Source organism: Typha latifolia, chromosome 1 (genome assembly GCF_019914945.1).
Source record: "Typha latifolia isolate L0001 chromosome 1, TyphaL0001v2, whole genome shotgun sequence".
In the NCBI taxonomy this organism is placed as follows: Eukaryota; Viridiplantae; Streptophyta; class Magnoliopsida; order Poales; family Typhaceae; genus Typha; species Typha latifolia.
The window spans coordinates 5,461,980-5,481,923 of record NC_133086.1 but is presented as its reverse complement, the minus strand read 5'-3'; the positions used below and the strand labels follow the sequence as shown (position 1 = coordinate 5,481,923).

Here is a 19,944-nt window from a genome sequence, read left to right as displayed (position 1 = left end):
CTAAGTCCCAACTTGGTATATGGGCCTTTGGTTGGTACCTAGTCTACGTTCCAATCCAACTTTGGTTGATAATGATAGATCCTATATTAATATATAACCATCAAAGAAATGATAAAAGTGCTAACGTTATTACCACCAAAAACGTTTTCCTCCTGCGTGTTTAGATATATATAATTCCACCGTCACTGGAAACTTGTTCATATCTTCTTCACCGCACACGCAGAACTACTGGTACCCATGGCCTCGTCTGTCACTTCTCCCAACTTCTCGCCAATCAACTGCCCAAAACTACCCCTACGCTTCCCCAGACTACTGAACAACCTCCGTCTTCCCCCGGCCACCTCCTCTAAGAGCGCCGCAAACGCCACCACTTTCTGGTCCGCCGCCGAATCCGATGTCGAGACCCACCTCCTCGCCTCCCTCCCCGCCTCCCCGCCCCGCGTCGTCACCTCCCCGATGCGCCGCGTCCTCTCCGCCGCGCCACGGACTATCTTCCCCTCCCTCTCGCTCGCCGCCTGTGGCCTCGCCGGCGGCGACCACGGCTGCGCCGTCCCCGCCGCGTCGGTAATCGCCACGTGCCTCGCAGTCCTCCAGGCCCACGGCAGCGGACCCACGAGAGCCGAGCTCCTGGCCGGCGACTCCCTGCTCCCGCTCGCGTTTGAGATCCTGGTGGCGTCCGACTGCGTCGCCGCCGACCCGGCGCGGATCTCGAAGGCGGCGGTGGAGATCAACGGATTGGTGCGAGCGTACTGCGTAGAGGAGGGGAGGGAAGGGAGGATAGGGGAGTGCGCAGCGGCGTGCGGGGCGATACTGGGAGGCGGGGGCGAAGGGGAGGTGGAGAGGTTAAGGAGGTTCGGGTACAACGCCGGGGTGATGCACGGGATGGTGAATAGGGGGAGGAGGGAGGCGGCGGAGGAGTTCAAGATGCGGGCGACGAGGGAGGTGGAGGAGGGCGGCTTCGAGGAGGGGAAGGTGGAGATGGCGAAGGAGCTCGTGCAGATGTGGTGCGGTGGTACTAGGAGTTCCAACTCCTAAGGTGTACGTATTTTTCCCTGTTAACTTCGGTAAGTTATTGGGCTAGTCTTGGATTATACTTTTATATAAGTATAAGAATATAGTTTTGTAGTTTAAGCGCACGTCAAGTTTAGTAGATTTAAGTGCATAAACACGGGACACCTTCTTAGATCTTAGATTTTGGGTGCACTCGGAAAATTTAAGCTCTTTTTCCGCACTTTTGTTACAGCCTTTTGGCTGCCGACGATAGCGGCGCCTTTTGTACTCGTGGCTAATCTTTAATATATTCCCCCTTTAAAATGAAAGATTCAAGCGCATGTCATAATACAGCAACAAGGAGTTAAATACAATTAATTATTACTTTGAAAAAGAAGATGGGAAGATATTTGAGTAGTAACCCATTGGAGCTCTATCACTATTGCTGTTAATTTTATGCTAATTTGGAACTCGAACTTTAACAAATAGACTGGCCTCTCCTCCGGTAGAAAGATTCTTTTTAATATATAAATAAATACATAGCCGATCTCAAAGCTCTCCCTTAAAACTTTTTTTTTTAAAGAAAAACCCGTACTTTGGAGTAATGGTATTGTCCTATCCTAACTACTGGTTGGGGATATCGAATCATTCATACGTGGGATGAAGGCAATAGGTAAGAGCTTTGATATCCTTGCAGGCTTTACGAATCTTTTGAATTAAATCTGGCACGGACATTAAAAACGTTCCAATCTCACTTGGATTTCGTACTGCAACTTGGTCGAGTTTTTGACCAAACCAATATTATTATGCTATAGAAAAATATAAAAATTAACTATACTGTTTAAATTATATTCTAAAACTATTACATATTTTATAAAAATCACTGTGCTTTTTTTTTTTGAATTTATTAGTATCCTAATATACTGAAAAAACTATTAACTATTATTAAAAATCACCGCGCTTAATTGCCTTCTAACCAAAAAAAAAATCATAGTCTAATGCAGGCAGTTCAGAAAATTCATTAACTCTGCGATCATTGACATGAATACAAAGTAATAATAAAGAGTAATATAAAATAATCATAATACTTTTATATTTGTTTATTGGATAAAAAATTATCATCACCTTAACTACTACAATATTTATTTACCTTCTATTTTAATACAGAGGGCATCGCTTTCCCTGAAATATATAGTGCAAGAATAATCATAGAAAATAAAAGCTGTTTAGTATTTTGAAATACTGATAAATTTACTAAGAGTCGCTGCTTTAGGTAGTGATATTTTATGTGTTGAATAATTGAGAAAAATAAAATAAAATTAAAAATTATAGTAGCAATAATTTGGTCAAAAACTCCAAGCTGGTGGGCTTGGGATTCATATTCATAATTAGACAAAACTATATTCCTTTTGGGTTATTAGATAGAATAAGGCCCATATTTCAGAATTAACCCTATTTATTTATGTCAAACATGCAATATGTTTTAGAATGAAAAAAAATTAGAATAAGCTCTCTTATTCCATATTTTGGTTGGGATAAAAATTTTAGAATATTTTATCTATTTATTCTGGAACCCAAATAATTCATTTGCCATCTTAATAATATATTAGAACATAATAATATATTGTGGTCTAGATTAGCTTGAGCAATGTAATGTTATTAGAATATACTTTGTCATATATTAGAATATGTCAGTTCTGAGACATATTTTAATATGAGATACCATTTATGATGATATTTATATTGTCTAAATTATAATAAATTAAGTTACATTATTTTTTAGCCAAAAATTATAAAAACAACCATGAGAAGATAATATAATAGTTTAAGTAAAATTACAATTTATGTTTAATTTTAAACATATTTATAGTCTTTATAAAAAAGGAAGAAGAATCTTTTTTCTAAATGATTATTTACAAATTCAACTAGAAAAATAACAATATTATCACAACCAAATATTTCATTATGGCATTTATCCCCTTTTTTGCAACCAAACACAAGATTTAATTTTTTTCAGAATAAGTCATCATTTTTGTTTCAACTCCATTTGTTTTAAACTTTTTTTAATATTCCAGTCACTGCTGAGTTATATAACATACTATTTGGGCCTTAGATGGGCATAGCTATGGCCCAATAGCCTTCCTTGCCAGATTTATCGGATCCGGATCCGGATCCGGATCCGAATAAAGCCTTCACGGATCACTTTTCGGGTCGGTCCCACCTGAAACACACCCCGATGGTCTCGGAGGCACCACGTCTCCGCATAAACTACCCATCCTTATGCGGACAAAACTGGAGCCTTTTTCCATCTCTCTCATCCTCGACGTCTTCCACCGCGACTCGAGTACTCGACAAAGCGAAGCAAGAAAGCGAAGCAAGCAAACTCCACCTCCCGGCCATGGAGCTCCGCCTCCTAGGCTCCACCTCCTCTCTCCTCCTCTCCCCCACCCCTTACCGCCCTTCCTTAGCCTTCTCCTCCTCGTCCTTTTCTCGCTTCCTCTCTCCCTCTCCTCTTCCCCTCTCCCTATCTAGGGCTCGCCGTCGAGCCCGCTCCAATGGAGTATCGCTTCGGATCCGGCCCGTTTCCTGGTGCCGCGCCAGCGCCCAGGGCGACGAAGTCTCCGGAGTTCCCCTCGAGTTGGAGGAGTCGTCGATGGATTCGCCGAACATCTGGAAGCAGATGAAGGAGATCGCGCTCTTCGCGGGGCCCGCGACGGGGCTGTGGATTTGTGGGCCATTGATGAGCTTGATTGATACCATGGTTATTGGCCAAGGGAGCTCCGTGGAGCTCGCCGCGTTGGGTAATTAGTAAATAATTATTACTACTACTGATGGTGGTGGTTGAGTTCTTGACTTAAAACCTTAAAAAAAAATGATCCTTTGATGGGTTTTATGCGACAGGGCCTGGGACGGTGTTCTGCGATTACCTCTGCTATGTTTTTATGTTTCTGTCGATTGCTACTTCCAACATGGTTGCTACTTCGCTAGCTAAAAAGGTACTCTCTTTTTCGCATGGATTTCTTTGACTCTTAAAGTGAAATATTTTATTGAAAAGATCATCTTTTTATGCCTTCTGATTTACATCGTATTCTCTTTTATGTGCAGCAATGCTAATTGTACATTATATAACGCAGGATAAAGAATTAGCACAGCACCAAATATCCATGCTGCTATTTGTTGCTTTTTCTTGTGGCTTGGGGATGTTTCTCTTTACGAGATTACTGGGTCCACGAATATTAGCTGGTAAGTTTTTGGGAAGTCCATGATTGTTTAATCTGATAGCATTGGTTATATTTCTAATGTTACTTATTCCTTGCTCTAAAGCAGTACAGTTCTATTAGGTCTTGAGTTATGCATTCTGATTGCCGAGGCAGCTTTTTCTTTCTCTATGCTCTAGGTTAAGTAACCTGTACAACAGGAATGACATTATATTAGAAATTGTTAACTGTCATGATCGTCCTCCAAACTTTCAGATATTTAATTTGATACTGAGAGCCTTACCTTATTCTGAAAGAAAATTTAACTACTATTTTCACATATATTTATGATAGTTGAAATATTTCCACATAACACTAGAACCTGCCTCTCTCTGTCCTATTTTGCTTTGCTAGACTTTGGACCCGTTTTGCCAATTCAAATGCTAGGTTTTCCTACACCTTTAGGCATTTTCAATATATGGATACCTTCTATTAGGAGGGATTGCTCATATTTTCTCTTCCTGATTCTTGTTTCCCCTTTATGTGATGGAATGCATCATGTGGTAAATATCCAGGTCTTCTTGCTCATGTTAATTTCCCTTTTCTTTGTTGGATTTATTTCATTTATCATTTTCTGTTTTTGAGCTTCGATAGTTCATTGATATCTAGAATATACTGTTTTATTACATTTGACACTATAACATTCAGGATTCATCAGATTTTGAATGTCATTTCCCGCTTCATGTTTCAGGTTTTGCTGGACCTGAGAATTTTCATATAATTTCTGCTGCAAATACTTATGCACAGGTTTGTATATTTCAGACGACCCTTGTTTTTCCATCGCCTAAATTCAATCTCAGTTGCGTATAGCATTTAAACATGCAATTACAGTCTACTGGCTGGACAGCCACATAGAATAATCCTTGGGGTGTGATCTTGGTCATCTTTTTTTGTACGATTTTTGAATCAAACAACAGATTAGTTTGTTAACACTTACTGTTTGATCTTCTTGTCTTATATAATGATTTCCTTCTTACAGATTAGAGGTTTTGCATGGCCTGCAGTTCTTGTTGGCATGGTTGCCCAAAGTGCTAGGTATCAAATTTGGAGATCCTTCTCTTTTTACCTGCAAACTAGATGACCTTCCTTCTCAATGTTCTATGTAGCAATTCGACACTTAGAATGCTCTTCATATGAATGTTCAAGTCAAAGTTATGCTTCCGACCTTTTTTTTTCCTTTTTGTCTTTACTTCTTACATAACTGTTCTGAAAAAAGAAAATCTTTAGGTCAGTGTACTGATGGCCTTCCCATTGTGCAAGGCAAGTGCCATATAGAGACCTCAACAACCAAAACTTCTAGTCCCAACTATGTGGTGTTGCCTATGTGCAACCTTTGCATATTTTAAATTCTGTCCTTCAACCAAAAACTTGTTACTTTCTTTTTTCCACAAGAAGGCTGCAAGCCTGCAACCCTGTTTTCACTGAAACATAAAAAGCACATTTTCTATTAGATAACAGAGAGAGAGATGCAAATACGGAACTACAACACAATATCAACAAAACAGAGCACATTGACCCTATCACACAAAATATTAACCATCCACAACTAAACAACTATTGGGGTCTAGCCCACCACAACCAAATTACACCATCACCACCTTTCTACACTTCATACAACAAAAAACAATTCATATAAAACCTACAACCAACAAAACACAACATCAGCCTTAGCAGGCAATCACCACAAAATAGCAACAGTACACCACCAAAGCACCAAACATCCTAGAAAACAACATCATTAGGTCCAAACAGTAACAAAGAAACAACACTTGCTGCCGATCATCAGGAATAACAGGGTCATGCAGCGCCTTCTGCATCAGCCTCCTTGTTAGTTTGATAGTCTCCTTCCCTTGAATTCCTACTGAGCAAAGGAAAAGGGAGAAAATTCTATAAGAAAGTTCTTGCCAAGTTTTGGAATTATTTTGAAAAATTCTAGCATTTATTTCTAACCAAACACTCCACACAATTGTGCCAACCTAGATTATCCACCATTTTTCCATCTCTTTTTTAAAAGTGTTTGGTTTTTCAAAAAACCAATCTCTAGCATATCTTGCGCATAAGAAAAAATCTTGGACTTTAGGACCAAATTTTAGGATCAATTCAATCAATAAGAATACCAGGGTCCATCTCAATGAAAATTGGACATACTAATTAGGAATTAAATCCTTATGTACATTCATGAACACTAAATGTCAAAAATGACACTGGGAACTGTAGTAGCTCAAGGGAGACAGCCTATTATAGGAGAAATGCTACAGTGATTTGTGATCTTTTCACTATTTATATCCTCTTCCTTGTCAGCCTTTTGTGTTATTCTTCTTCTATTCAGTTAACTAGTCCATTCTTTGCTTTGTAAAGCTATTTATATTTGTGTGTTTGTTGTGGTTACAGTTTAGGTATGAAAGACTCATGGGGACCTTTGAAGGCTTTGACAGTTGCTAGTGTCATAAATGGCATAGGTGATATTTTTCTTTGCTGTGTATGTGGCTACGGGATTGCTGGTGCTGCTTGGGCAACAATGCTCTCACAAGTATGACCATTTATATCTTCAGGAGATAATACCTAGTATTCCATTTTAGAAAATTATCCTACCCAAATAAAAACATGCATGAGAAGATTTCTGATCTTATTTACTCAAAATGTTCTTTTCCAGAGTTCAAATTACAAATTTGTTTTTATTTTTATGTATGGTTAGACTAATTCTTTTGGTCTATCTCTCAGATTATTGCAGCTTTTATGATGATGCAAACTTTAAACAAGACAGGATTCCGGGCTTTCTCAGTGACCATCCCATCAATAAGAGAGCTTCTTCAGATATTTGAGATTGCAGCTCCTGTTTTTATAACGATGACATCAAAGGTTTTATGATGATTTCCAGATTATTTATCAGCATGGTTTACTTCATTCACTATAATAGTTGGTAAGCTAATATTCTAAGACAGCAAACCTTCAGGTGGCATTCTATTCATTGCTTACATACTTTGCTACATCTATGGGAACAATCACTGTGGCAGCTCATCAGGTTTTCAGTTTGGGCTCATAACTTTCCTTGTTATGGTGCTTTCTCTTGTATAATACATGATTTATGATTGGCATTTCTTATAAATGTGTAGGTTATGATTAATGTCTACTGTATGTGTACTGTTTGGGGTGAACCTCTTTCTCAAACTGCACAGTCGTTCATGCCAGAGTTGATACATGGAGTTAAGCGCAGTTTGGAAAAGGTCTGCAATCTTCAGAGCTTCATTTCTTGCTATACTTAAAGCATATAGAATGTTGTACTTGATTGTGATGCAGCTCTTTGTAATTGCAAGGACTAAATTGGGTAGTCATGTGACTTATATCTAGTGAGATAAAACACTATATTGTTGACATGACAAAAGTTATGCCTACAAAAAGTTGTTTGAGTTGATAGGTTAAAGAGATAGAGGGTACGCAAAAGTGTTTCTTTCAGTTGCTAGCTGCAGTATATTTACTTATCTGTATGCTAGTTAAGAATTGAGAAAGGAATAGAAGAATATTATACTAAATTTTCATACAATGTTTCAAGAAATTTTTGAATAACACAAACATATCTAATTATGTTATCGCAAAGAACTTCACTCTACGGTTCTCTCTGCTTTGTTGCAACTTTCTAATCTTCTGTTCTTGGACAAAATCTCATGTTTCATCTATTTAATATTTCTTTCCCTCATAATGTTGTGTTTAGTACATAGTAACGTAATTGAAATATTGTTAGAGTTGCATGGTTCCTTATGCAGTTAATTCATGTTATTATCTCCTGTCTTCAATTATGTCCATTTATGCTTTAAGAATTCCAATGTGCTGGTGCAATATCTGCTGTCACTTTTTGCTTTTTAAAGTATATGCTTTTTTGCACAATTATGTGCAGACAACTTGTCAATTTCCTGTGTCAATACTAAAAGGCTTGGCCCACTCTAGGCACGCATGTTACTGAAGTCACTTGTCATAATCGGAGCTATGAGTGGATTGACGTTAGGAGCGGTTGGAACATCTGTCCCGTGGCTCTTCCCTAAAATCTTCACTGCGGACCACATGGTCATTGGAGAGGTGTGTTATTCATAGAGTATGCCATGGATATTGACTTCTCCTGTCTTGATTCTTTCTCAACTATAGTCTATCTAACGTAACATTAGTGTGCTTGTCTGGAAGAAATTTTTTTCCTCAAAACTTCTTGAAAGCCAAAAAATAGTTGTCCAACTAGGCATGAAAGCATATCGAGAATTTATCAAGCATTGTCATTTAAGTTGGATCTATAATGTTCATTTGTAGCTATAGAATTTATATTTGATATAAAATATGTTTTCTTGCGTGTTCAAGCATATGGCATCTCACAGCGTATTCACTGTTGCATTATCGTATATTCTTGTATGCTGTATTTGGATGATATTTGGTAGTAGTAATCTGGTCTGGTTGACTTGGGAGGTCTTCTTATTTTTATGGTGTATTATTGAAATTTTCTTAGGGCAGATTCTCATTGTAATTATGTTGCAAAAGTTGAAGAGACAATAAATATGCCAGATAGTGTTACCTTTCCAGTTAAGCAGGACACTTCTCATAGTTCTTCAAGTCCTAGTCAGTCCACTCTAGTCAAATCTTTAGCCTGTTTAGCTTCAAATAGAAAAGCGTAAACCTTTCCATGCAAGGTAACTTTATTAGATTATTCTTAGTAGATTTGTTTCAATTGTACTTTTGACCTTAATAAATTTGTAACTAGCAAGTTGGAGATATGGGATTTATCTAATTTTTGAAATATTATGCCTTGTTTATATCATTGGAGCATCTGTCATTTCTTAATGTAAATGAAATGTGGGCCAGGCTTTCTTTCCCTTTACTCACTGGAAGTTACAGAGGATTAGAGGACAAAAAGTATGCTTCCACATATACAAGAGAAAATGCAATTTCGACCTAGGAAGATCATTCCTCAGATGCCTGTCAATGTCATCTATGATTCAGAGACTTTCTGGATTTGTCAGAGTGTTTCATTGGAATGTCATTTGTATGTGAACAGTATTGTGGAGATTACCATTCTGATGTAGGGTTCCTTGATATAAGTTGACATGTATATTAGTGATTTATGCTCAGCTTATCTAGTGGCTTTTTTTACTGATACTGCATAATATCATGTAAGTTTGCTATTCTTTAGTTTGTTAAAGTACTTTGTATGCATAACCTTTATTATCTGCTGTAGGTCCAACTCCTTAGCCTTAACATTTGATAAGTCTCTTAACGAATACTTAATGTTTATGCAAACAGATGCACAAGGTTTTGCTTCCATATTTTATAGCATTGATGGTGACACCCTCAACACATAGCCTTGAAGGAACGCTGTTGGTATGCTGATCTGTTACTAATTTTAGCCTTAATTTATAATCTCTTAACATGTTTGTCAATTGTCATATTATCATGATAATATTTGCATACAGAAGACAGAACGATGGGCTTGAGTGTTATATTAGTTTTTTAGATCTAGCAAATTGTATATTGTAGTTTCATACCATCTATTGGCTATAAATTTAGAAACAAATATGTGGTAAGAAGAAAGAGAGATTAAGTGAGGCAAATGCCTTTCTTGATCTACTGAGTGGATAAAAAGGCTTCGACAAATTTATTGCTCTAATAAACATTTTGAATTCTTATGAACTCTCTAGATGGTAAAGGAAACCACATATACTACTTGCATTTAGCCGCTGTTTATTTTTGCATTCAAAATGTATTACATTTTTCTGTTGTGCAGGCTGGCAGAGATCTTAGGTTTCTAAGTCTATCAATGAGTGGATGCTTTTGTTTGGGTGGCCTTCTAGTACTGGTATGATTTTAATTTACCAAGTTGGCATTTCTCCTTTAGAGGCATAATGGATTACCTAACTGATGGTCTGACCTCTCACATTTATTTATTCTTTTTACTTGTTTACTTCCATAAAATCTACCATTACTAAAGAAAATGAGGCCATAAGGGAACATTGATTTAATAGACTTCTAGCCAAGGTCATATTCAATGACAGTAACAGCTAACCTCAAGCTTAAATGGAGCTTCAAAAATGTAAGAATATTTCTCCCAGTGCCAGGGAAACCACATAATCAAGTGCACATTAGGGAAAGTACTTATAGACACAATAGCCGAACTTTTGCTAGATTGATTTCTTCTCAGTAAATGAAGCTTATTTTTAAATATACATTGAGACTACTTGTATGTAAAATGACCCTTATATATTCTGTTTTTTCTCTTTGTCGTCTCTCTTAAAGCTTGTGTGCAACAGAGGATTTGGTTTGTCAGGCTGCTGGTGGGCCCTTGCGGGGTTTCAGTGGGTAAAATCTCTCTCAGTTGACTATTCATGTTCAAGAATGCTTATGGTTGATTTGCTATAGTACCTTAATCTAATACTGACTGTATAATCCTGCTCTGCAGGCTCGATTTTCACTTGCCTTGCAACGCCTAATTTCTCCTAGTGGCATGCTATACAATAAGGACTTCTATCAACCTGAATATGTAAAAGTAAAAGCAACGTAGAGATTCATTCTCGAAGCATGCTAATTTCGATGGGTTTATTTGAAAGGCTGAAAGCCCTAGCAAGCATCCAATCTGCCAGTTGAAAGTGTTCTTCTGGATCAGTTCAAGAAGGATCCTTGCATAGAAAGTCTGTGAAATGCCTGGGAAGTTGTATTCTTTGCTAAAAAGTGTTTGAGAGCCCGTATAGAATTGAATTAGGTAAATCTTATAGATCATTCAATGTCATTGAATTCTTTGACACTAGTAATCTTTTTCCCTTTTGTAATATATTGCAATCCCCAGTCACTATGGAAAATTCTCATAATGTAACATGGAAAAACGATACGCCTATGACACCCACCTTGATTGTGGAACATGGAAATATTCTTGAGAATCTTGGGTGCATTCTTTGCCAAAACTCACATCATGCAATTGTTCGAAACATTGTTTCCTATTACAAGGAAACTGATTAAATTGCCGCATGTCCTTAGTAATTATTTTTGTTGTCTTTTATTGATTTAAAAGCATGTAAGCTAAATAGCTTTTGGGACTATTGGTCCAAATTGACTGCTGCATGTCACCCTACTATAGATTTTTCATCACAAACATATTATTTGTCAAGTCACCCTATGATAGATCTCATCCCCTTAGTCCTAAAATCTTTTTCTTTTCTTTTCTTTTTATTAAGGTCTCTAAGTTATGGTCTTATTGATTCATGTAGTTACTTAGATAGTGATTTATTACTCGACATAAATAATAAAAAAACTACATCTAGCTAATCTGTTATATTTGTTAAATTTGAACGTGTTTGGTATTTGATGCTTATTTTATAGTGTTAGTAGAGAGGCTTCTTTAAAATATCTCTCATTTTCTGTGTGTATTTAGCTTGTAAAACATGGTTGAATCCAACCAAGTTATCAGCTTGCGGGCTATTCCTTAAACAAAAAATATTGTTGTTAGAGCAAGGCAAATCTTTCCTTCACCATGCTTTAGCATTAGAATGTATCAAACTATATGTACATTTTAACACTTTTAAATAGCCAAAAGAGGATTTGACACTGCATCCCGTGCAGGAAATCAGGAGACTCGTAACTAAGTGCTAATTAGCGGTAATCTTCCTTGAAATCGTGCTGGCATGGCAACAAACTATTGGCCGGGAAGCAACCGTCGTACTCCGCCGGGCATCCCTCCGGTCGGTCCGTAGAAGCCGGCCCGACCTCACCGCGGCCGGCCGACGCTGCATCCCAGAGCGGGCCCCAGGACTCGACTCGGTTGAACTCGGGCTTATTGGAGTGGAAATAGACCCACACTGTAGCCTCCTCTAGTTCAGGATATCTACTGAACAAACTTCCATCCCCATGAACGAATGCCCTCAATACCTGCACAACCATGAACAAATTTTATTATATTTTAGATATACTTCTTGGGCCTACTTTTGGATAATATATATATATATATATATAGAGAGAGAGAGAGAGAGAGAGAGAGAGAGAGAGAGGAGAGTATATATACCACAGGGAGTTCTTTGCGAAATATATAATATCGAAGTCCCGCGATGAGGTCAAGCAAGACGTGGCCTCCACTTATATGACAGTGGACGTGGAGAGACATCTCTCCTTTTGCTTTCTTCCACTCGGCCACCACCTCGTCCCTTTGCAGCTTGTGGTACCACCCTTGCAACTAATCATACATAAACAGGGGAATCGTGTCATTTCCACCAACACTTTCCATCTACTACAAATTAGAGGAATATTGCATCAAACGCAGATCAACCTGAGAATGGTTAATGGTGTTGGAGATCGCCAAGGTGAGCTTCGAGGTAATATCGCTGTGGGTGAGCGTGTAAGTCCTCGGAAGCTTTCCTGGGTGCTTCTCCTCACCGACTCCAAGGAACAACACCTTAAGCTTGGACGCCTCAAAGATGGCCGGACCAAATAGCCTCGCCGCCTATTGGTATAGGTTAGATGCATGTAAGAAGAGATTAAAAAAGGGTACCCAAAAGTTGTAACACGTACGCTAATTTTGTTTCATTTACCGGGACAATGAAGCGTTTGCGTTTCCCTCTGCCCAAGAGGGAGGAAGAGCTCCTCCTTCGATCCAAGGAAGAAGGTAGCTGCTTTAGTTGGGTAGGAAGTGGAGCAAGAGGAGTTGCGAATCCCATCTTGAGTCATCCAAAGGAGAGGCAAAGGAGAGAGAGAGAGAGGAGAGTGGATGGATAAATAGGTCGGGGATGGCCACAGATGGGTGTATACTTTTGCTGTTACTTAATTTGCTCTCTCTCTCTCTCTCTCTCTCTCTCTCTCTCTCTCTCTCTTGAAGTCTTGAAGTAGAGGGAGGGGGGAGTGTGGGGAAGACTTTGGATCCTGGTCTTTTGCGTTCGCTGTTGCTTTGGGAGAAAGGCTACGGTGCAGGAGAAGCGAGGTGGCGTGCAGGGAATAGAGGAGAATCACCATGTCCTTCAGAACAAGACACAGCTCCGAGTTTCCTCATTCCACACGCTTTAATCGCTTCCGGGTGCCTCGAACTGCCGGGGAGTGGATTGTCTGCAGACTCGTTTGCATGAAATCCCTGCCTCATAGCCCAACTCTGCAGCCTTTCGTTGGTTCGACTTGCCCTCGGCCATTAAGGTGTTGCCGAGTGTCCGGGATGAAACAATTCCGTGCAGCGTTGGATGAAATTTAAAAATTGTTGTAAACTGGAGGTAGCCCGGATAAGGCACCGTCGTCGTGATTGAAAATTTCAATTTTGACTGCTGATGGAATTCTCAAATATCATCATTATCCAAACTCTGTTCAAGATATTACATTTAATAACTTGCAACATTAAAACCACTTTCAGAAACGCCACTGGAGAGGAATTGGCATACTTATATTCATCAAAATCAACACGGTCTACGAAAATATTCGTGAAAAAAGATACATTATATGTAAGAAACATCTGCTAGTATATTTTTGCACGTCAACGTCTAAAAATTCCACCCATTATTATGGAAAACCTCCCCATTTCAACTTGTTTACAAGTTACAACCTATGCCAGCCTGCATAACTTGATGGACATTCCAATTTGGCATGATCAGGTCAGCAGATGTTGATACACTAATATGCAAAGGCAGATGAAAGAACTCTATCGCGCGCGATACACTATCCGCCAAAGGCTGAAAGGCATCAAACTGCATAATGTCATTTCCATAGCCATCCATTAACACGAGATGTGGTCGGTCATCAAAGATTTCCACGGCTCCGAGAATTCCAATTTTGCTGATGCATTTGTGTTGTTCTTCAATACGCATCCTAAGCAGCAAAATGAGTTCGAGTCTGAGGCTGAGGTACACATATATGTGTGCATCTGCATGATAAAAGGTGCACTTTGTCATTCATTCTAGCCTATAATATCTTGACTTTCAAATATAAAGTGCTGTCATATATTCTATGAGCACGAACCACATGGAACAGAATTTAATCAATTTTCCTATCTGTAAGGAATAAATGCTTAATGCATCCTACCAGCTAGTATTGGTAAATCTTATACATCCAAAGTTACTTGGCAGTATGGTTAAAAGAAAAGGAAGAAAACAAAAGGCAGATCTGCAAGCCACTTTACTGACAAATTCAAGGAACTTTGTGCAGAGAAGCTATAATCAAGCTGAAAGAACAGTGAAAAGAAAAACTAGTTTGTTCCAGATATTTTGACTTTGTAAGAAGGGTTTCAAGCTAGAAGATAATCATTCTTCCCACATTCATAATTCAAGAAAAGTAAGAATCACTAAGCAACAATTATAGTTTGAAAGGAAGGTCAGTAGTCACCCTGTTTCATTAGAAACCATCCATCAAAGACCTCTCAAGAAGAGATTGCAGTAGACATATAAACATCTCAGTGCATCAAATATGCACAGTTAATGACATGAAAATTCACAAAAGAAACAACAGCTACAGAGCTACCCTTCATATCACGTGTTAAGTTCTTTGAGATAATACCTTTTGGTCTTGCATGCATGTCTAACAGAAAACCATAATCAGTTCACCATCTGCGTCTTTTGTTTTCATCTTCTCTCTCCCTTTTAATCCTTGTGGAAATTACCTCCACAACAAGGAAATCTCCAGAGCAGAAGATAAGGACAAAAGAGGCCAAACAACAGTCAGATGCAATTTCAATTTCTACTATTTGCACGTCTTATTCGTTTGGCAACAAAATCAGCTTCTCTCAGACTTCCCGCTTCCTCAAGGGAATGTCGCAGAGCAACTAAACACTCAGAAGGAGCAGTTGCGCTTCCTTTGTCAACCATTTCATAGAAAAGCATGAATGCCTCTAAAGCTCTTCTACTCAGACAAAGGCCATTAATCACGCGACAAAATAATGCGGAATCTAAATTCTGACACTTTTCCAAACTAGACAGCAAAAGTTTCTGTGCCTCCAAGAATTTGTGCTCTTGGCATAAATACTCAACCAATTTCCCCATCTTCACATAATATCCATTGTCATATAAAGATCTAATAATGACATAAGCTCTATCATTTAAACCATTTCTGAACAAACCGGCGATGACATCAGTAGAAAGTTCAATATTTGGACGGATCTTCCTCTCTAACATCATTGTTACCAAATTACTAGCTTCTTCAGCACACCTGTCTTTCTTCAAAAGCCCAGAAAGTACTGAATAAAATGTACTTGTGCTAGGCCGATGCCCACTATTTAACATCTTCTCCAGTGACTTCCAAGCAAAATCCATCTTCTCCTTCTGCAGAAATCCCTCAATTAAAATGATATAAGTCTCCGCATCTGGCATGAGGTCCCTCTTTACCATCGAGACCACCATCTCATACCCTTCTTCAAAAGCACCTTCTTTGCAGTGTCCCAGGACCACAGTCTTGAATGCAGTAAAATCTACCTTGGCCCTCCTATCCAAGAGCTGCCGAAGCAGTATCCTTGCCTTTTCTGTCTTTCCATTCTGGCACAAGTACTCAAATATCAAGTTGTAAGCCGCGACCAGGGGGGAACACCCACCTCTCCTCTTCAAAACCTCCTTCTCCAACAACTCGTCAACAAGCTCCTCTGCTCTTCGTAAGTCCCCATTATCACATAGACCATGTATCATAGTGCTATAACTAGCAGAATCACGCTTAACATGCAGCTCAGTCATTCTATTAAACACCTGCAGCGCATCATCAATCTTGCCCAGTTTACAGTGTGCAGCTATCAATGTATTAAATGTGCACGTATCAGGCCTGAAACTCACATCACCGCTACCGCCACCATCTCCCTTCTCCAAGATCCTCTTAACCAAATCCATCCTCTGAGCCTTGCACAATCCTTGGATAAGAGTATTATAAGTGATCTTACTCGGCTCCAGCCCAACCGCCCCCATCTCCTTAAAAAGCCCCACAGCCTCATCTACAAGCAATTTCCCACAATATCCACGAATGACAGTAGTATAGGAAACTACATTAGGCACAAGGTGCGAACTTTTCCTTCGCATACCATCGAGCAGGTTGTGTGCAATCCGAACTTTCCCCATACGACAAAGCCCGTCGATGAGAGTGTTGTAAGTGACAACATCGGGCTCGCATCCGCGTCGGGGCATGTCGCGAAAGAGGCGGAACGCCTCATCAACCACCGAGTTGAGACAGAACCCACGGATGAGGGTGTTGAAAGTGCAGACGTCAGGGGGAGCATGGGGCGATCGGAGCATTTCCTCGAACAACTGGTAGGCATCACGGGGGCGGCCGCGGCGCAGGAGGGCGGCGAGAAGGGAATTGAAGGAGAAGGTGGAAGGGGATGGTATGGAGTTAAAGAGTGAGATAGCGGAGCGGAGATGGCCGGAGGCGGCGAGGGAGCGGAGGAGGGCGTTGTACGAGTGGTTGGGGAGGGGAGGGGTGGAGGGCGAGGAGAGGAAGGAGGAGGCGAGGGAGAGGTCACGGGAGCGGAGGAGGACGTGGAGGGTCTTGGAAGCGAGGCGGGGGTCGAGGGGAGCAGGGAGGTGGAGGTGGGCCCACCGGAAGAGGCGGAGGGCGGCGGGGGGGCGGACGTGGTCGAGGGCGCGGAGGAGGACGGCGGACGAAAGGAAAGGGGAGGAGGGATCCGGGTCTGGTTCACGGTCGGAATTGAAGAGGCGAGCAACGGCGTGGGGAAGAGAGGAGTCTTCGTGGTCTCTGTTGGAGGAGCGGGAAGAAGAGAGGGAGCGGGAGCGGGAGCGGGAGCGGTGGAGGCGGGACATGGCATAGTTGTAATTACAACTTCACTTAGATTTAACTTGATTCATTAATCATTATAGACCGGGGCTTTTGCAATTAAAAGTTTAAAACTATACTCACCTTGTTATCATGAAATGAAATGCACATAATTTACGTTGGAGTATATTTATAATTTTATATTTAAAATAGATTTTGTTATAATGACCCAATTTAAAGATTTCATACAGCAACAGTATTGATTCTTTTTTTTTATCTTCCTACTTTTTCCCAGAGAGCAACAACTTTACGTACTCCTCCAGCATTGGGAGCCTCTGCTGGTCATCATAACTGTACGCCACTCTAGCCATTCTTGCTGAATTCAAAGATGCTTGGATAAAATCTGGTGAGAATAATCTTGAAGAGAAGCATTCTTTGTTCAGTGCCTCCCACGTCTTAGAGATCAAATCCATGACATGCTCTCTTGCATCATCCACAGAACATTGAGGGTTCTCTTTCATGTAGCAATCTATATATGAACCATCAAATCCTTCCTGGTTCTCATCCTGCCAAAACCAAAGGAAAACATTGTTAGTAGAAGATTATAATTGTTTCACAGTTCTTCTAAGATATTATTTACTCATTTTTATCCACCTTGGCACTTCCTAGATCATCCCAAAGCCTTAAGATCGTTGCTGGGCAAGTAATTAGCCCTGGATCACTCTCAATAACCTCCACAGTCTCCTTTGTTATTCCCTGCCCTATTAGGAAAAATATATGTACCAAAACTATATGCAATCCTGTGCTAATCACAGCATTCTTTAAGTAAGTACTCGTCATCGGCACCTGCTTTGCTGTAAACCATCTTGCTTCTACCATGAAAGCATTGCATAATTTTGCCCACTGCGAATTTAATAATACGAGTTAATTGCATATTAGACCTTAATTAAGAGAGTATATATCCAGTTCAAAAGAGTTCAGCTGTGGAACTGTACCGATTTCTTCATGGAATTTATAGGATTCCATCCACGTTCTTGGCTGATCGTATCTGCAATCTGATTTGTGACATCATATAAAGCCTTGTAGCATGCTTTCATATAGTGTGGAAGTGAAATACTATCTGGGTGCTCCCATCTGTACAAGAAAATTACGTACAATTGGGTTATGATCACTAATTTTACTTTTCTAGTAATTAGCTTAAGGAGTTTATACATAATTGCGCCATTCCCCTTACTTGTCGATAGCTTCTGTGAAGAGTGAGAGCTCATCTAATGAACCCATGACATCATAAATGTCATCAATAAGATATATGAATGCTATTGCTTTGGCGAGTTGTATTCTGTACTCGGAGAACTGGGGATCAGGAAGGAGAATCGTGGAAAAGAAATACCATTTTTGCAATTGGTCTCGAGCTAATGGCAGCTCTTCTGCTAGCCTTGAGTTCCTCCACCAACTGTCAAACAGTGTTAAGAGTGAGAGCGAGTTATTCCAATTAGTTGAGCTATATATATATATTACCTAGCAATTTGTTCGAGTTCCTTTTGATGCAATAGTTGATTCAGATTGAAATCCATCGCTGCTAGCTCTTCCATGGCACTACTGTTCCTTCCAAAACATCCCTGCCGATAGCTGAGGTGGTAGCAAGATTTGTACTGCTGCAGGCTCATATGATAAGGATGGTCCAGAGTATGTGTCACCAGTGCAGCAAGATTAGGTTCCAGATTACTGATGGAAGACTTGAGATGCTTGGCAGCGAATTCATTAGCCTTGTAAAGCACATCCTCCCCCTTGTTTAAATACGACGCATCATGTAAGCTTAAAATTCCTCTAATATCTTGGCTGAGAGACGGATTGAAATCACCTCTGCTGTCTGTAAACCTATCAAATATGTCTTCATAGAAATATTTTTTAATTAGTTTAATGAATCCATACAACTCAAATATATATATTGAGGTTGAGTAATTAATACTCGTTAATTTTGGATTTGAAGTTTTTAAAAAATCATTTATAAAAATTAAAAGAGGAGAAAATCTTTTACACATGAATTTCATAATAAAAGAAACTTTGTTATCGATTTGGATTTTATCTTCTCTCCTCTCTCTTTTTTTATCTCCAATTTAAAATGAGTACGAGCGAATTTATCGAGCCATGCCGCCGTCCGATTATAAGTGGAATCGAATTTGAATTAGGAACAGTTCCCAGGGCAGATTCTTAATTCATTTAATTTTATATTACTAGATTAATTATTTATTAATGTTATTAGATTGAGTATTATTATTATTTAATGATTAGTTTAATTAACATTTTATTTTCCTAGCAATACTAAGCTCACCAGAGGACACATCGTATCCAGCTTCTCTGAGCAATCTGAAGGCAAGAGTGACCTGAAACAAGTCCCCACTTGGGCCCATGTAAGTTTCACCATGCCTGACGTAGAAGGAGTTAATGATGCTGGTGATTTCTTGGCGAAAGATGTAATCTATGCCAAGCCTTTTGAGGGAATCAATGGTCATCAAGGCCTCCTCTTGACTGTTTGCATGAGTTAGTGTACGTCTCACTTTAGTCGAGTACTCCATGTACTTGCTGTATGTTAAATCCTGCAAAACATCAGGTTTTGAAAGCTGACATAATTAGATATAGACATATAATATATAGCTACAGACACAATCAACTAATGTACGTGAGAACAAATGATAGATAACAAGAGGAATACACTCGCCTGTTCCTGCTCGTCGGTGTGGAGCAGGAGAGTTGCGAGTGATCGAACGCCAGAAGCCTCGTTTAGATTCATAGTGGCGGTTGTCTTTAAGTTGATGGCCAAAGGAGTTGCAGTTGTAGGCCTTCGGAGGCTGGGATAGTTGGAGGACATCACCAGGTGTTTAGCCTTTTGTGAGTTTATTTGTCTGGCCGGAAAGCTCAATATAAAAAAGATGGTAACCTCTGCAATTATAGGACTCATTCTTCCTTGTGAGTTGTTACTCATTACCCAAGGAATCTTTTTTGCGTCTTAGTCCAAACGTTC

General features: G+C 39.6%; 5 protein-coding genes across 7 annotated transcripts; 2 read left to right on the top strand and 3 right to left on the bottom strand.

Moving 5' to 3' along the window:
• The first annotated feature begins 237 nt into the window (after positions 1-237).
• Positions 238-1,035, top strand: LOC140801324 (heterodimeric geranylgeranyl pyrophosphate synthase small subunit 1, chloroplastic-like). Its single transcript, XM_073156379.1, has one exon. It carries the CDS (start codon positions 238-240, stop codon positions 1,033-1,035), a length of 798 nt encoding a protein of 265 aa, XP_073012480.1.
• Positions 957-11,152, top strand: LOC140797369 (protein DETOXIFICATION 46, chloroplastic). 2 transcript variants are annotated; one of them, XM_073150754.1, is made up of 14 exons: positions 957-1,064; positions 3,892-3,986; positions 4,125-4,233; positions 4,939-4,994; positions 5,227-5,282; positions 6,639-6,777; positions 6,969-7,106; positions 7,201-7,269; positions 7,361-7,471; positions 8,190-8,318; positions 9,525-9,602; positions 10,006-10,077; positions 10,515-10,577; positions 10,678-11,152. In XM_073150754.1, the coding sequence occupies exons 2-14, from the start codon at positions 3,933-3,935 to the stop codon at positions 10,777-10,779; spliced, it is 1,176 nt and encodes a 391-aa protein (XP_073006855.1). In that variant the 5' UTR covers positions 957-1,064; positions 3,892-3,932; the 3' UTR covers positions 10,780-11,152. The 2 variants fall into 2 exon arrangements, with proteins under 2 accessions (XP_073006855.1, XP_073006847.1); XM_073150746.1 differs by lacking the exon at positions 957-1,064 and adding an exon at positions 3,204-3,791.
• Positions 11,153-11,708: 556 nt separating this feature from the next.
• LOC140799783 (protein STAY-GREEN, chloroplastic-like) lies at positions 11,709-13,230 on the bottom strand. The gene is made up of 4 exons (XM_073154245.1): positions 12,794-13,230; positions 12,532-12,705; positions 12,271-12,438; positions 11,709-12,137 (listed from the first exon to the last, which is right to left on the bottom strand). The coding sequence occupies exons 1-4, from the start codon at positions 12,917-12,919 to the stop codon at positions 11,862-11,864; spliced, it is 744 nt and encodes a 247-aa protein (XP_073010346.1). The 5' UTR covers positions 12,920-13,230; the 3' UTR covers positions 11,709-11,861.
• Positions 13,231-13,658: 428 nt separating this feature from the next.
• On the bottom strand, positions 13,659-17,046 carry LOC140799757 (pentatricopeptide repeat-containing protein At1g02060, chloroplastic). Its single transcript, XM_073154217.1, has 2 exons — positions 14,733-17,046; positions 13,659-14,103 (listed from the first exon to the last, which is right to left on the bottom strand). The coding sequence occupies exon 1, from the start codon at positions 16,967-16,969 to the stop codon at positions 14,906-14,908; it is 2,064 nt and encodes a 687-aa protein (XP_073010318.1). The 5' UTR covers positions 16,970-17,046; the 3' UTR covers positions 13,659-14,103; positions 14,733-14,905.
• A 55-nt stretch (positions 17,047-17,101) lies between these two features.
• LOC140799768 ((3S,6E)-nerolidol synthase 1) lies at positions 17,102-19,855 on the bottom strand. Of its 2 annotated transcripts, none has more exons than XM_073154227.1 (7): positions 19,636-19,855; positions 19,255-19,519; positions 18,441-18,813; positions 18,157-18,375; positions 17,918-18,056; positions 17,577-17,825; positions 17,102-17,488 (listed from the first exon to the last, which is right to left on the bottom strand). In XM_073154227.1, exons 1-7 carry the CDS (start codon positions 19,789-19,791, stop codon positions 17,204-17,206), a joined length of 1,686 nt encoding a protein of 561 aa, XP_073010328.1. In that variant the 5' UTR covers positions 19,792-19,855; the 3' UTR covers positions 17,102-17,203. The 2 variants fall into 2 exon arrangements, with proteins under 2 accessions (XP_073010328.1, XP_073010336.1); XM_073154235.1 differs by having other exon boundaries at positions 19,642-19,855.
• Positions 19,856-19,944: the final 89 nt, after the last annotated feature.

Coding starts and splice junctions, on each gene's coding strand:
- LOC140801324 (XM_073156379.1), top strand. CDS start 238: ATGGCCTCGTCTGTCACTTCTCCCAACTTCTCGCCAATCAACTGCCCA.
- LOC140797369 (XM_073150746.1), top strand. CDS start 3,227: ATGGTCTCGGAGGCACCACGTCTCCGCATAAACTACCCATCCTTATGC. Junction 3,987..4,124: donor CTACTTCGCTAGCTAAAAAG/GTACTCTCTTTT, acceptor TATATAACGCAG/GATAAAGAATTAGCACAGCA. Junction 7,107..7,200: donor TTATAACGATGACATCAAAG/GTTTTATGATGA, acceptor GCAAACCTTCAG/GTGGCATTCTATTCATTGCT.
- LOC140799783 (XM_073154245.1), bottom strand. CDS start 12,919: ATGGGATTCGCAACTCCTCTTGCTCCACTTCCTACCCAACTAAAGCAG. Junction 12,706..12,793: donor GCAAACGCTTCATTGTCCCG/GTAAATGAAACA, acceptor CTATACCAATAG/GCGGCGAGGCTATTTGGTCC. Junction 12,439..12,531: donor ACACCATTAACCATTCTCAG/GTTGATCTGCGT, acceptor ATGTATGATTAG/TTGCAAGGGTGGTACCACAA.
- LOC140799757 (XM_073154217.1), bottom strand. CDS start 16,969: ATGTCCCGCCTCCACCGCTCCCGCTCCCGCTCCCGCTCCCTCTCTTCT.
- LOC140799768 (XM_073154227.1), bottom strand. CDS start 19,791: ATGTCCTCCAACTATCCCAGCCTCCGAAGGCCTACAACTGCAACTCCT. Junction 18,057..18,156: donor TTCACAGAAGCTATCGACAA/GTAAGGGGAATG, acceptor TTTCTTGTACAG/ATGGGAGCACCCAGATAGTA. Junction 17,489..17,576: donor ATGATCTAGGAAGTGCCAAG/GTGGATAAAAAT, acceptor TGGTTTTGGCAG/GATGAGAACCAGGAAGGATT.